The 15,139-nt window shown below is 47.2% G+C and overlaps 1 protein-coding gene across 4 annotated transcripts; it reads right to left on the bottom strand.

Annotated features, from left to right (window-relative positions):
- SLC25A25 (solute carrier family 25 member 25) lies at window positions 1–15,105 on the bottom strand. 4 transcript variants are annotated; one of them, XM_005421328.3, is made up of 11 exons: window positions 14,622–14,864; window positions 6,269–6,395; window positions 6,094–6,181; window positions 5,615–5,650; window positions 5,205–5,316; window positions 4,326–4,484; window positions 3,459–3,611; window positions 3,243–3,350; window positions 2,847–3,014; window positions 2,211–2,361; window positions 7–1,391 (listed from the first exon to the last, which is right to left on the bottom strand). In XM_005421328.3, exons 1-11 carry the CDS (start codon window positions 14,862–14,864, stop codon window positions 1,207–1,209), a joined length of 1,530 nt encoding a protein of 509 aa, XP_005421385.2. In that variant the 3' UTR covers window positions 7–1,206. The 4 variants fall into 4 exon arrangements, with proteins under 4 accessions (XP_005421384.2, XP_005421386.1, XP_005421385.2 ...); XM_031057326.1 differs by lacking the exon at window positions 14,622–14,864 and adding an exon at window positions 8,840–9,051 and having other exon boundaries at window positions 1,207–1,391; XM_005421327.3 differs by lacking the exon at window positions 5,615–5,650 and having other exon boundaries at window positions 1–1,391; window positions 14,622–15,105.
- Between the last annotated feature and the right edge of the window lie 34 nt (window positions 15,106–15,139).

Here is a 15,139-nt window from a genome sequence, read left to right as displayed (position 1 = left end):
GCCTTATGAAAAGCACCCTTTGAAAGGCAAGCAAGCATGTCCTCAGGACTGAAATCTCCCCTCTCCCAGTGACAGCCCCTCTCCCTAACACCCCTTCCCACAGCAGACATTCCTGACTTGGGGCCTGCACGGCACCAATGGAAACCTGAACATGGATCTACCAAGAGGTCTAAAGAGATAAGATAGCAGCATAGGCACGGGGTTTGGAAAAGGTTCACGAGCTCTCCTTGGCACCAGGCAGGCTGGGATTCAGAGGTCCATGCAACGCTGTGCAGGGGCTCTCCTGTCGTGCTGGGAGCACAGCTGCACAGGAGCTGTGGTTGTTTTTGTCTTTGTTCACTAAAGCCATGCATCACAGTGCCGGGCAGCCCAGGGCTCTCCTCCTTCCCCTTTCCAAGCCCCTGCAGAGAGTAAGACAAGCCAATCCCGGCATGCAAAGGATACAGGCATGCAGGCTCTAGTCTGCTGCTTCTGTTAGTAAGTGCATCTTGTTAGTGGGTTTATGAGACACACTTAAACCTATAAAAAATAAATAATCCTAATTCTTCATCAGGCTGGCTTAAGTAACCTTCAGCCTGGCTGGATAAACCACTGCCCACCAGCCCTCCAAACCAGTATAGATCAAAGTTACATTTCATGTCAATTCTTGGAAGCAGAACATAAATGTCTCCCACCCAAAGGAACATTTGTAAACATAACAAGCCTGGTGTGGCAGCAGCTCCTACACAAGGTTTGTACAAATTTAAACAATGGGCAGGAAGTTAAACAACTGAATGGAAAAAGCAGCTCTCTGAATGGAAAAAGAAGCTCTTTCAGCAAGTCAGAAGGTGCTCATCTGTAGGCAAACAGCTCTGTACAGGCAACACGCTGAGAGCAGACCTGTAACCCAAATCTTTGCTACTCTGTCATACTGCTGGGAACTGACCTCAGCAACTCCCACCTTAAGAACTCCCAGGAGTTCAGCTCCTGGTCTCCCAAAAGGCCCAACAAAAAGGACCCCATGATGGTTTATGTGGAGCTCTGAGTAGCAAGATGGCAAAGGACACCAGATCCTCCCCTCCCCCTTCCTTACTGACTCACAATCTGAGATTTCACAGCTTTGCTTAGTCAGCTTAGTGTCAACACATTCACAGAATGAGAGATGGCTTATATGTCTTGGGATTGCATCCCAAGATTTCAGAGTTCCAAGTCCTCAGCATCTCCTGGTCACCGTGAGTCCACGCCCAGAGTCATCTTCAAGTTCTCATACACCACGTAGCTGATGCTCACAGCTGGGATCACCTTCATGAAGTTGGGTGCCAGACCCCGGTAAAGCCCAAACGCTCCCTCCGTCTTCAGAATGTGTTTGAACAGTCCCCTCATGGTCACTTCAGGAGCACCCTCCACTGAAGCTGCAACAGGGAAAGCCACAATAAGTAATGCAGCCTAATGTGGTGAAAACACTTTTGTTTCCAAGAGCAGAACTGATCCATGTGCTTTCAGATGTTCCCAGAGCAAAGGTGCTTTGTAGGGGACAGCATTAACTTAACTCAGCTACCCATTCTGTGCTCCACACTGCAAGTATTTTCTCAAACTGCTCTGCAGATGCCCTCAGCCCAGAACTGCTGATCTGAGCAAAACAGAACCTCTGTCCTGGAGGTCCTTGGTCCCAGAGGTCAGAAGGGCAGCACAAAGTCCACTGTCCCCTTGCAGCATCACAAACAGCCCTTGGTCAGTTGCGGGGGCCAGCTGAGGCTGTTGTTGCAATGCTGACACTAGAGAACTTCAAGCCTTGCTCAAAAATAAAGGCAGTTTATAGCCATGATATTTTCTGAAAAATTCCTTTGCTAGGATTTTTCTCCTGAGAAGCTGAGAGGCCTCAGGAACAAAATGTAAGCAATAATTATCTGCTGCTGTGAAATGCAACAGGTGGATCTGTGATTGGTCTCATGTGGTTGTTTCTAATTAATGGCCAATCACAGTCCAGCTCTCTGAGACTCTCAGTCAGACACAAGCTTTTGTTATTCATTCCATTCTTGTTCTATTCCCTGCTAGCCTTCTGATGAAATCCATTCTTCTATTTAGTATAGTTTTAAAATAATATAATATATGTATCATAAAACAATAACCCAGCCTTTTGAAACATGGAGTCAACATTCTTGTCTCTTCCCTGGTCCTGGGACCCCTGCAAACACCACCACTGGAGTTCCCACTGTTCCAGAAGTTCTCACCTTGGGCCTGCATGCGTGTCCTCACAAGGGCCAGTGGGTAACTGGCAAGCTGCCCACAGGTGCTGGAGATGGTGCCACAGGCCAGCAGAACAAAGACCCCAGGGTCAGCGCTGTTGACGGCGTAGCGTTGCAACCAGGTATTTTTTAGTGTCTGAAAGGAACCAGCCCAAGGTCAGCAGGGAAGAGGCAAGTAAAGGAGTATCGCATTTCATGAAAGATCTAGAGTAAAGGCCCAGAAAGTTCCAGGAAAGTTCAGCCAAAAGCACAGGGCTTCTCAAATCTTTTGAGCTGCTGTTGCTGTAGTGCCAGGGGAAAATCCTTCCTTTAATTTTCTGCTGCAATTTTCTCATGAAGAAAAGAAACACGGGACCATGCATAATGCTGACTATGGTTTATGAACTAGAATCATCATATTGGATTATCTTTTAAGCCATTTTGGGGTAAAAAAATACATGTGTGCCCCCATAAAGCTGTTCAAGAAAGCTTTGATAAACTACTTCAACTCCTTCATGACTGATAGGTCTGACAGTGATAAGGCCACACAAGCAGCACAGCCCTACAATAGGTTAATAATAACATAAAACATAATACAATAATTGTTAGGCTTAACCTAACAATAGGCTAAAGGCTTCATACCTCATAGACTGCCAGGTCAATACCAGCATATGGAATGATTCCCAACATGTTGGGGATGTAGCCTTTGTAGAAGGCCGCCATTCCTTCCTTTGCAAGGATGTTTTTGGCACAATCCAACATGCCTGAATATTGTCCTGTCTTCCTTAGAGCCATCCGTGTTTTCAGAACCTAGAGGACAAGAATAAATAGCATGAAGGCCTACAGGAGAATCAGCAGGAGAACAATGTACAGACAAAGTCATTCTTAGGAGCACAATTGTCAGGCCCACAGCAAGTGTCCTGCAAGCAGTACTGCTTGGTACCACCTCTGAGAACTCTAATTATCACAGTGCTGGTGTTCCACCCACATTTTCCCACCCATGAGTCCTCCCAGGCTGGACTCAGCCTCCTGCCTCACCTCCATGGGGTAGATGCTGCTCTGTGCAATGGCCCCAGCCAGAGAACCAGCCAGGAGCCGCTCGTGGATCCTCAGCATTTCCTGGTCAGTGCCAATGAACCTCTTGATCTGCAGAAGCCACAACAGACAGACAGACAGACAGTGAGGCTCCCTGACTGATATCAGCCATCACTTTCTTTTCAGCTGGTCCTTCTGCAGTTACAGCTGTGCCCTCACCTGCTCATAGGCCATGAACTTGATGGCTGACTCGGGTGCAATCTTCAGCACGTTGATGCCATTGCCTCTCCACAGTGACCTGGGGCCACCCTCGCGGATCATCTGCGTGAAGCCGCCGATGATGCACATGTTGTTACTGCGCGAGGCGTGGACCTGGGGACAGGGACAAGCCTGGATCAGTTCCAGCCCCATTACGACAGTGCAACGTTTTTCTGTAATCCAGGGACAAAAGGGCGCCTTTTTATTTACCCTGAGAGCTGCCAAGGCTTTAATCCCTTCCAGATAACTTCTACAATGGGAAAGCAAGCTTCTTTTCTTTTTTACCAAGTCTAGCGTTAACTAATCAACCTAATCAATATCTCCCTCTGGAATGGGAGGAAAGGTTAAATAGGCAACCGTCTTGGCTTTTTCCCATACCTAGCACAGGATCAACTACCCATCAACTTCTCAGCTGGTTCAAGAGCAGTGACAAAGCAGGCTAAAATCAAAATTTTCCAACTCCTTCCTAATATTGACAATACTGAATACAAGCTCTGCCAACTGACCACCACATTCACTTCAACTCTCGTGCCCTCAGGGTCTCTTCAAAGGAACACAGGGTTTTAACCTGCTTCACAAAACCCAAGTTTTCCATAAAACTGTCTTACTACTGACAATTTTGACATGCCTACCTCCAAAAAGATTCTTTTTCTAGTTAATATGACTTTGATCACTCAAATAATTCAAAATGCTTTTAAAAATAGCAACAAAAAAAACGACAAGATTAACGTTGGCCAGAGTGCTGCACTGTGTTAATGAACATTATAACCATAACTATTAAAGGAATCTGCGCAGGTATTTAAACAAACTGGAACTGCTCCATCATACCTGCATGAGCACTTTCAAACGGTCCAAGGGAGCTGTGCAGGTTCTGGACACGGCACCTGCACCTCCACCTGCAACCAGATGTCTCCACCACATCCCTGTCTGCCTCTCTTCCACTGTGAACTCATCAGGGACAGTCAAATTCTCTCCTACATCGAAGATCTGCAAAAGGAGAAGGTGTTGAGAAATGCTTCATCAGACAGTGATCTTGCTGAAGTTTTACTGCTCTTTACTAGCACCAGGTGCTGAAGTACAGGATCTGCTTATTCCAAGCCAGCAGCTTATCTACAGCCCCTAACTGCTGTGCCTGGCCACAGGAGCTGCCACTGCTAGGACATGTCACAGGGGAAACTGAGTTCTGATTTCAAGATTTCTCTCCAAGATCCTGGCAACTGCTGAACATTTGTCTACATCAAAATACTGCAGGTATTTAGGAACAAACTGACCCACTGCAGGCAGCTGCATGGCAGAAAAGCTGGACCTCTCCAGAACCTTCCAAGCTGGTAGCCTGTTAAATCTCATTAAGTACTATTCACATACAGATAACTCCAGGAAGGATGGCTGCCTTTGAAATCAGATTCTAGTTTTAACAGGTCCTGAACCAGCTGGGGCTGGCCACTGGCAGGAGCTCCTGGAGGTGCACACCAAGAGAACACCCTCAGCTCCCTGCAGTACTGCAGTCGGCATTACCTGTGCCAGCAGCTGTGACAGTGATATGTGGCAAGATTACAGCAGAGGACAGGAAGCAATTGAGCTTCAAGGGCTACAGGGAAGCTGTGAACCATGAAGAGAAAGATAAGGACTGCTGATAGCAGCTCCTGGGGGCCAGGACTTGGACCAAGAAGCTGGGCAAAGACCTGTTGGACAGGAGTTTTTTCTTACCGTGGAGTGCTTCCAGTACAGGATGATTTCAGGAATGTTCTCCACGGGATGCAGCAGGTGATAGTCTCTCCACTCATTCCAATCAATTGTCATTGTCCCATTTTTATCCATGCTAAAAAGATTGATCATCAGGTGAGTACAGACTCCCACTGGGTGACAAATTCCTCCTCCCCCTCCCTTTGATTATCCAAGCCTACACCAAATAGAGCTTTGCAAAGCAACCACTAAAAGACTTGAAAAGAGACAAGACAAAGATAGGAAACCTTCTGTTCACCAAACAATGCTGAGGTAGAAGTGGGCTCTCTCTTTCCTCCCCTCTCTCTCCCTTCTAACCAGCCCACAACAGTATTTGCAACCCCTCCTACCAAATTCAGGGACATAACTGACACTGAAGGGAAAATAATACTTACTAGGTGACAGGACCCCAGAAGTGTCCCGTCCTTATTCTGACACACAGGCAAACAGACAGAGGGAAGGTAGCAGAGGAAAAAAAGAGGAAAAAAAACAGCACAAATAAGTGGTTGTTAACATGTTAGTGCCACATGCATAAAGCACTCAGCATTTCCAAAGAGCAACTGCACAGTCCCTCTCCACAGCAGCAAGCTTAGGGCAGCAGGACAGTCAGACAGGGATGCAAATCAGCTTAGGTGCAAGCACTTCCTCTCAACAGGTCAGGGAGAGACTCTGACAGTAAGTCTCAATAAAGCATTATGATTTTATAAATGTATGCCAATTCACAGGGAGAAATCAAAATAGAAAGTAATAGGAAAAAAGGGAGGAACCAAAGTCTCTGGAAAGTGCATGCAGGGGGAAAAGAGATGGGTTCTACATCCCTATATTTCTTTCTAGTTCCCTTGACATAAAACAGAAAAACCAGTGGAATCTTCACCTCTTCAGTATTTTCTCAGCCTGCTGTTCAGAGATCTTGACCCCCAGGTCCCGGAGAGACTGGACAATCTCCTGGGCATCGATGCGGCCTGTGAAGATAATCCAGTGAGCTCAAGGATACACATCACAGGCTAACACATGCACCAGTCCACCCTGAGCATGAGAAAGGTGCTTACCATCATTCTTTTTATCCAAACTCTTGAAAACCAGTCTCAGCTTCTTTTCATGGTCCTGGAGATAGTGAACAAATTCTTCAAAATCCAGCTGTCCATCCAGGTCTTTGTCTCCAGCCTTCACAATTTTCTGTTCAGAAAACAACCAAGAACTGTCAGTTCCTTTCTTCACTCAGACAGATCTATCTCCCCTTCTACCATCTTTAAAACATTTCCCACACAACTTGGACTTTTTCTCCAAAAAGCAGCTGACAGAATTATAATTCTTCTAAGAGAGTTGAGCAATGTAGTAGCTTGAAAAGTCACCTGATTCCAACTGTTTCCCAAAGTCCATTACACAGATTAAATGCCTCATGTTTTTATCAGGGATATTATGTTAGTGTCATGTGTCTAATCTCAGGACTGTACCTTGATTAACATCTTGCAAAGTCCTTGTGGAGGTTAAGGTTCTAGACCTAAGTATGAGTCAAGAGATCTGCATAAAAAAGTGAATCACAAAACTTGAGCTTATAACAGGAGAAGGAATTTTCATGCCTACTACAATCCTTAGAGAAGTAAGCTCCCTCTGGCAGTAACTAACTCCAGCCAGCAAAATCCTGTCCAGCTCTAGTGAACACAGCCAAAGATAAAAACTTTTGTGAACTGGTTTAGGCACCCTGAAGCTACGTGCTTTAATTACACAAGTTTCCATGAGATGCATACAGAGCAAGAATAGGTTCTTAGTAGGACAAAGCTAAAGTCAAGATCAAACTGTGCCAGACATCTAGGACAAGGTAAATGACTAATTAACTCACTGCAACTCAGTGAGGCAAGAGCCCATGGACTGTCCTCTCTAAGGGCACGTGGCTGCATGCTGACAGGTGAGGTGATCTCCAGACTGCAAGAATGTGGCTCAGGGAGTTCCTATCCCCCCCTTCTGATTCAGCCACTTGCCTTTACCAGCCTTTAAGTCTTTTCCAACATCAGTGAGCAATACTCAATTAGGTGTGATTCAGTCTAGTGGATCACCCAAAGTTTTGTTTTAATTCTTGTAACATTTATGTTAACAGCAGATGGGCTGTTAAAGAAGCTCTGAGCTGAGATGAAATGGGTTAACTCTCTATTCACGGGTATCTTGTTCAATATTTGGCCTTCAAAGTATTAGGCAAGCCTAAACTCACTGTAATATGTGCTCAGTCTATGATCACCAGTCCCCTTCATAAGCCGTCTTTGTTTCAATGTCATTTTAAATTACTTCAGTACTAAATAATTCGCTATTGAAACGCTCCCCCTCACCCAGCAAGTCCTGCCTCTTTAGCCCTAATGCTATGAGGATTATTCCTAATCACTTTATGAACCTTAAATAAGAAAGTGCTGTCCCAGCTGCCCTGACCTCCAAGGCATGCCCAGTATTCCTAACCTGCCATTTATCATATGACCGTTGTGAAGTTCAGATCCGACCTCACATTCAACTTGTGGGCTAAATATAGACCAACACCCCTCTCCTGTCAGCACATGGCTTGAACAGCTGAATCAGGGCTTCCCTCTCACTGGCAACCCCCAACCAGTTGACAGGCATTAATAATTCGGAGGCACTGTAAGAGAGATGTGACTCTGCAACTGCTCCCTCTCAGCTGCAGAAATGCAGCCTGAGTGATCAGAGACTGCAGGCAATAAAAGCTTTGCCCTTCCTCCCCCACAGCCACAGCACAGAAACACTGCCTGCCCGACAGTAACCCACAGCACACGTGTGAGGGGTGAGAAAGCCAAGCTCCCAGCATCTTCTCTGGAGGTGTGAACAACTATCTGCCTGAACCTCTTCACTTTCAACAGCAAACATGAAATCTGGCCAATAACAGCTATTTTGGCTGCAGAAGTTCCTGTGGTCACCACACACCTTCCAGCCTGCTGTCCATGTCTTTGCAGAGGCGTAAAAAGCCTCCCCTGCTTGGCTGATCAATAATCAGCTCTCTGGGCTCTTGACAGCCTGCTCATGAAAAAAAAAAAAAGCAGCAAGATGAAAGCAAGAGCTGTGACACATCAGGATGGGAAACTCCACGGATTCAGTGCATATCCTTTCCACAGCAAAGCAAAAGGGTCTTGCATAACCTTCCCCAGCTCAGCCCACCCACCCCTGGCTGAGTCACTCACTGAGCTGCTCTCCTCCTCCCAGCACAAACCTGCTCACCTTCACCAGCTTCAGCTGACTCTACATTCCAGCTCTGCTGCCAGGAGGAGGCATGTGGAAGGATGTAAGAAGGAGGAAGAGGATGTGAAATGCTGTATCTGAACAGACCCATAGAAGCAGAAGACTCCATAGTTTGGAAAACCCCTTTTTTCTATTTAACTCACATCAGCTGGTTTAAACTGTCTTATCGGCACTGAGACTTCACCCGATTCAAAACAAAAGAATCAAAAAGAAAAGAGTTCACTCCACACCAGTTCAGCAATCCCTGCCAAGGGGCAGGAAAAGCATTTCCATGCTTCACTCACTTATTACAACAGACCCATCATGACCTTCTCCCCCTCTCAAGCAAGCCACTAAATGTATTAAACACCACCTCCCTCCCTTCCATTCCTCTCTCAGGGCTGTACCTGCTTCCACTGGCGGTAGGTGGAGAATTCCTGGGAAGGAATGAGGAGGCTGAGTCGGAAGATGGATTTGAGTTCAGCCGGCAGCCCCTTCGACTCAAAGTATTCAAACTCCGTCTGCCTCTCCCCGAACACAGGCACGTACAGACAGAGGCAGAGCATCTTCTGAGCCCAACACTCGCTGCCCTGCTCACTCCGACTGGCGAGGAAGGGAAGTCAAACTGAGCGATTCCCCCGAGCTAATTTCAGTAGCGAGTGGAAAGGAAATGCCAGCGAGTCTCATGACACACGCCTATGAGCGAGCCCGGCTCCGGCGGGATTGGCTACACAAGCCCTGCCCTTCTACTTAAAAGGGAACCGGGGCTGTCGGTCCCACCCAGCTGGTGCGGGAACACACGTGAGCTCTGCCATTGCTCAACACCTGGCTCCCATCAAACCCGGCCCCTTACATCACCCCCGCTGCACTTAACTCTTACTGCGGCCCTCTTAACCCTCGACCCCTTGGCCAAGGGCCAGGACACTCTCTTGCTGTGCCTTACATCTCATCAGTCCTTTCCTGATCCTGTTCTCACCTCTGTGGGGATTTATACAGGCAGCAGTGGGCAGCAGCCTTGATCACAACCTCTCCCATCACGCAATACAGGAGGACTATCACTGCCTTCCCAAAAATGATTTTTTAAAGTGCAGTAGGAACAGGATGCCAGCCACTTACTGCTTTAATACACGTTTACGATAGCCAGATTAAGCAGAAGTTTTCCACTTTTACGAGGTTATTTTGTTATGCCAGAGTTGACTGGCTTTTGCAACCAAAAAGTCCACAAGTCCTCCCAAAACCACTTGTGCCAGCTAAGAGCAGACAACCCCTGCACGCAAAGATCTCTCCCCTCTGTAGCACTCCAGTTACCAACACAGCAATAAAGCCTGTGGAGGTTTGTCATTGAGCCAAATACAGAGAAAATCACCCAAATCAAGGGCAGGCTTCAAAACAGCCCCAGCTGCTTCTAAGCCTCCTAGCTAAGCATCCACACAGCAGTTACACCAGCTTAATATTTTTCATCCTCTTCTGACTCTAATTAAACATTGCAGTCATTTGTGTGCTACAAGAAGTGTCCTGGGCAGAACAATTTTCCAGTTTGTACCCTTGACAGTTTAACTGCTTTGTAAGCAGTTCCTGAGCTCTCATTAGGAGCAAGCCAGGCTGGAGGGAGTGTGGCACAAGCACCATTTAGTGCAGGTATAATTACAGCTTCCTGAGCATTTGGTGGAGTTTGAGGTACAGGGTAACACCTCACTCTCCAGAGAGAGTACCCATATGCAGGAAGTAACAATGCTGTTCAGGACAGAATCACTGACTGCTGACATCAATTTTAAATAAGGTTCTAGTCTTGGTATTAATCAGAGACAAGATATCATGCAGGGAAGAGGCAAAAAGCCACAGCCTGTAACCCAAACACTGAAATCCTATCTGCAGCAGAAGTAACAAAGTGTGTTTGCTGAACTGGTTCAAGCCAGCCAGGATAACAGCCTTCCCCACTGCTGCGGACACAGCAACATTTTCAAGTGTTGGTTGTGTTTGAACAGCCTGCCTGAAAGAGCAAAGTCCAAGCAGCACTCCCCTCCTCAGGCCCTCATGCACAGGGTGCCTGGACGTCTTTACCGCGGTGTTTTGTTCTCTACAGCAAAGCCAAGGTCTGTAATGAGCTGTTCATGGAGCTGCATGTCAATCACACCAACGGGGAATATTTAATCTGTGGCTTCATTTCAAGGATTTTTTTTTTTAAAGCTTAATGGATCACGACCCACGGCAACTCAGTACCCCTGGGATTTGTGACCTACAATGGTGTCCTCTGCCCTTCCTGGGCACCTCACCTACCATGGCACCATGGCCAGGTTACCTAACTAGGCTTAACCTACTCCCTGCTGACGTCTCTCTGCATGAAAACAGGATCTTCTCAGGGACTCCAGATCCTCTTAAAGATCAGCTGCTGCAGCAGCTCACTGCATGCATGCCCACAGCACCCCCCAGCCTTCCCACCAAGTACAGTCTCACTGCAAGCAGCACCCTAATGATACCTACACCCCACTGTCCAACACCAAACACCCCCACAGAGGGGAGCAGAGTGGGTACCCCCAGCAACAGGCAGTAAGTGAACAAATCTAACTCAGATTTGCTTCACAAAGCTTTAAGATCTTCCGTAGTCCTTCCCACGAGTTGCCCAGCATCACTATTATAGCTGCTTGGCAGCTCAGTTGCTATGCCAACATGATGCAGATTTTCCTAAGAAACTCTGTTTGGACTTGGCAGCTAGAGACAAAAGGCAAAATCGACACATTTTAGGAAAAAAAGCCCTTCTACCTACGTCAGAGGAAAGGAGAAAGCTAATGAAGTTAAAGCTGATTTTAAGCAGGGTATTAATTACAGAACAGTGAGCTAAGAAGGAGAGACAGATTACAAATGAAGTTTATACCAGCAATTCAGGTTATAATGACAAAGGGAACTTAACTATTAAGAAGTTTTTGTATTTCAGCTTTAAAAATCCTGGTAAAGCTGGAAATACTCAAGAGCCAGGCAGCTCTCCAAAGCTGCAGGGATCAGTGCTGCTGGGACACTGGCGTGGGGTCACTGGCCACATCTCAGCACACACGGAGCCAGTCCCACTGCCCCAGCACCTGCAGGCAGCAGCACACACAGCCCAGGGCTCCAGGCACCAGTTATGGACAGTACATCCCTCATTAGCACTGTCTATTCCTGACCAAACCAAGGACAGGGCACAGAGCTCAAATGAAGTCACTCCTCCCTGATATTTCCATCCACCGATCCCGACACTGAACCAACACATTTCTGGGCCATGTGGAGCCAGCCTGGCTAATACCCTCTGCAGTTTCCTTGATGACAAGAAAGTGAGCCATGAAGGAAGGCAAACACAGCTCTTTCTCCCTTTAGCAAACTCATTTTCATTTTATTTATAGGATTTGATTCTTTTAAATACTGTATGAGTTACCAGTTTCCATTCCCTGCCATCCACGCTAACCTTTCCAAGTCATTTGTACACTTCTGGGCATCTGCTTCATCACTGGTTTACTACATCACCTCCAGAATGTACCTCCCAAGGGATGGAAAGATGCAGCCTTACAAGGAGCAGGAAAGTATGCTGTTTAATTTTGAATTTACTTTGCTAAAAAAAAAAGGCTCTAAAAATATCAAGTACCAGCAAGCGTCACAGTCACGTAACATCCTCCTTCAGAGGCAAAACAGCTCTCTGGGCTCCAACCCTATTGCTAGAAGGTTTCACTGGGTTCTGCTGACTTGGTCTTTTTTAATTTCTGGAAACTAGCTTATAATTAATTGGACAGTACAGAAAGTCCTCGCAAAGCACAGAGAGTGTACAGTGTATGAAGGAGGGGAGTTAATCATTTAAGAGACCCCAGCAGAGTAAAGAGCTGCAAGCAGCCCAGGCTTTGCCAGGGGAGGGATAAGAGACCAGGCACAGCAGAGAGCACTATGTGATATTTGACATAAAGGTAACCAGGGAAGGTGACCTGTTCCACCGACAACACACGGATCCAAAGTTACAAGTCCAGATGGTGACATCAGGGGCAGATCATGCCTGTTTCCTGTGTACACAGATCCAGGGCCAACATAACACATTTGCAATCAGTTGTTTTCTCCCCATATTTGCAATAACAGCCTCATGTTGGAACAGCTTGGAACAGGCAAACATCTGAGGAGGAACATAGCAATAACAAGACTGAAGAACCAAGGCCAGGAAGCCCCTTTAGTGAAGTTTATGGATACACATCAATTCCTTACAGAAACCCCAGTATCAGGTGTGGTATTTTGTGTGGTTTTAGAAGAGAAGTAGTAACAGGTGTTTTTATAAAATGAAGTGGCCTACCAATCAAGAGACTGCTCCCAAGGTTACAGCCAGCCAGTGGCAGAGAACAAAAGCCCCCATTTTCTATTAACACCAAATAACGCTCTTTGCTCACAGTGGTTTATTATCTATCCCTAAGGCTGTATGAGACTTTTCCCAACACTTCTCCTTCAGACAAGTAATTGGAACACTGATATCTGATCAAGCACAAACAAGTCATTGCATCTTAACAAGTTACTTACTGTCCCTCAGCTGAGCCATGGGCTGGATGAAGCATAAGCCAGCCTGAACTGCAAGGTGAAACGTATCTGCATAATCCTCAACAGAAGAGCTTTACACTGCATTTTACTTTACAATCAGGGCAAGCTAAAATTACACAGTCACAACCTCCTGGCAGATGGGCAATTACTTCCTAGGATGCAATAACTCCATTTTACCACATCCTTATCCTCTAGGTATTTCTCCATCAGCCAATTCTACCGTTCTTATGCAGCAGAACTTCCCAGGGTCACACAGGAAAGAGGAGACTGGTATCAGCTTTCAGAGAAAGCTTTATTTCCAGGTGTGAACAGATGGACTCTCCCTGACAGAGAGACCATTGTTCTCTGGAAGACACCAGAGATTTTCAGCCCTGTAATTCCAAGGTTTTCGTCAGCACTTCCTTCAGTTCTGAGCCTCTGTCCTTCTTCAACCTCTGTGCACCAAAGTCCTCCTGAAAACGCGCATGCTCCTTTTTTGGAAGGGGATGCACAGTGCTAACTGCTAAGGATAGAGATGAAGGCAAAAGTCCCTGCAGATTTTTCAGCCTGATTCAAGCAGGGAGTGGCTTTTGCTCTTCAGAATGTGAAATGACGCCCTGCTTGTTTCCATTCAAAACAGCAGCAAAACAGATATTAATCCTCTCTACAATTTAAACCTGTTCATCCCTCATTTTAAAGAGAAAGCTCACAGCAACAACCATGGCCAATTCTCTGTGAAATAAACTGGATCCTGAAAGTCACACACCCCTATCCTTACTGCAGCCCTTCAGTATCATCCCCACCCTTCAGAGGCCTTATCCCCAACTCCTTCCCCCCTAATCCCAGCTCACACCCTTGGTTTTAAACCACATGTAGTCAGAGCTGACTGCACCATCCTCAGGGGAGACAGACAGCACTCCCTCCATTAAATAAGCCAGAACTGCAGTCGGCCAGCACTGTGCTGGGAGCTCCAGCACTAAACTAAGCAGCTTTTGTTCACCTTCCCCCAGACAAAGCCTCACCATTTATTCTCTGCCAACTGTGCGCCCCCACCACCTCCCCACTCTCCCATCCCCTGGGAACTTCCCATCCTCACGCAGATTTTAGTCTCTCCCTTATGCCACCCGCTCCCCAGGGACAGTCTTTACTCTCTTCCGGGCTCTGCCATTCAAATAATTCAGCCAGTTATTCATTTGCTCAAAATATGCAAGTTTTACCAAAGGCTGGCCGAATTACCAGAGACTGACTCCAGAACATTTTAGGATGCATTTCATTCTTTGCTGGTCTGGGGTGCAGGGGTGGGACTCACCACTAACCTGCATTATCATTCCCTGTCCTCTCAGTCATGCTTTTTACAAGTTGCCCAGGAATCCTGGAGGCCCCCATATTCCCCCTTGCCCCTAAACAGCATTTTTCTCCCACACTTTGAACATCATGTTTGGAGGGTTAGATCACCTCCTCTCTTCAGTCACTCCCCTGCCCCCCGCCCCCTTCCTTTCTAGCAAGCACACGCGTTAGACCCTGCTCCCTTTTCCTGTTCCTCTCCCCCCTCCCCAAATTCACACACACAGCTACTCACACACTCCACCTGCAACACCCCTTCTCCCAGCAGACCACACACTCACTGTCATGTGCACCAACCCCTCCTCAGGCCCCTGGATATCCCATTACCTTTGGAAAATGCTCTGCGGGTCCAACCACCAGTAGGATAGTTGGTCTCCTTTCAGTGGGATCAGTCCCTCTGTCCTGTGTCTTCCCCAACACCTTTGGCCCTTTCTCCCCGGGGCCTGGAAGTGGGGTGGTGTTTCTGGCCTCATCCTCTTTTTCATCTGCAGGACCTTGGCATATGGCCCTGGGAAGGAAGCTAGACAGAAAATGCCACAGGGTCTGCAGCATTGCTGCTCCAGCGAGCATCCCAGGCAGGGAAACCCTGAGCGCTCAGGAGCTGCCCGCTGCCAAGGATGATGTGACTGCACTACCAAGCACCCCCGAGACGGGAATCGGCACGGCAGCCAGCGGGAGCTTCAACCCAGCGACTCCACCGGCTCCGATTCTTTACAGACCGCTCCTGCGGACGCTTCCTGCCTTTTGAAATTGCTGCTACTGCAGTCGTGCCTGGCCTGACAAGCAGCTCATTGTACCAGAGCCTCAGAAATCTGATGGCAACAGACAAAGCACAAGCCCCCTGG

The sequence above is a fragment of the Geospiza fortis genome, unplaced genomic scaffold, assembly GCF_000277835.1.
Source record: "Geospiza fortis unplaced genomic scaffold, GeoFor_1.0 scaffold27, whole genome shotgun sequence".
Classification (NCBI taxonomy): domain Eukaryota; kingdom Metazoa; phylum Chordata; class Aves; order Passeriformes; family Thraupidae; genus Geospiza; species Geospiza fortis.
Note: the sequence above shows the minus strand (reverse complement) of the source record. Positions and strands in the feature narration are given on the sequence as shown.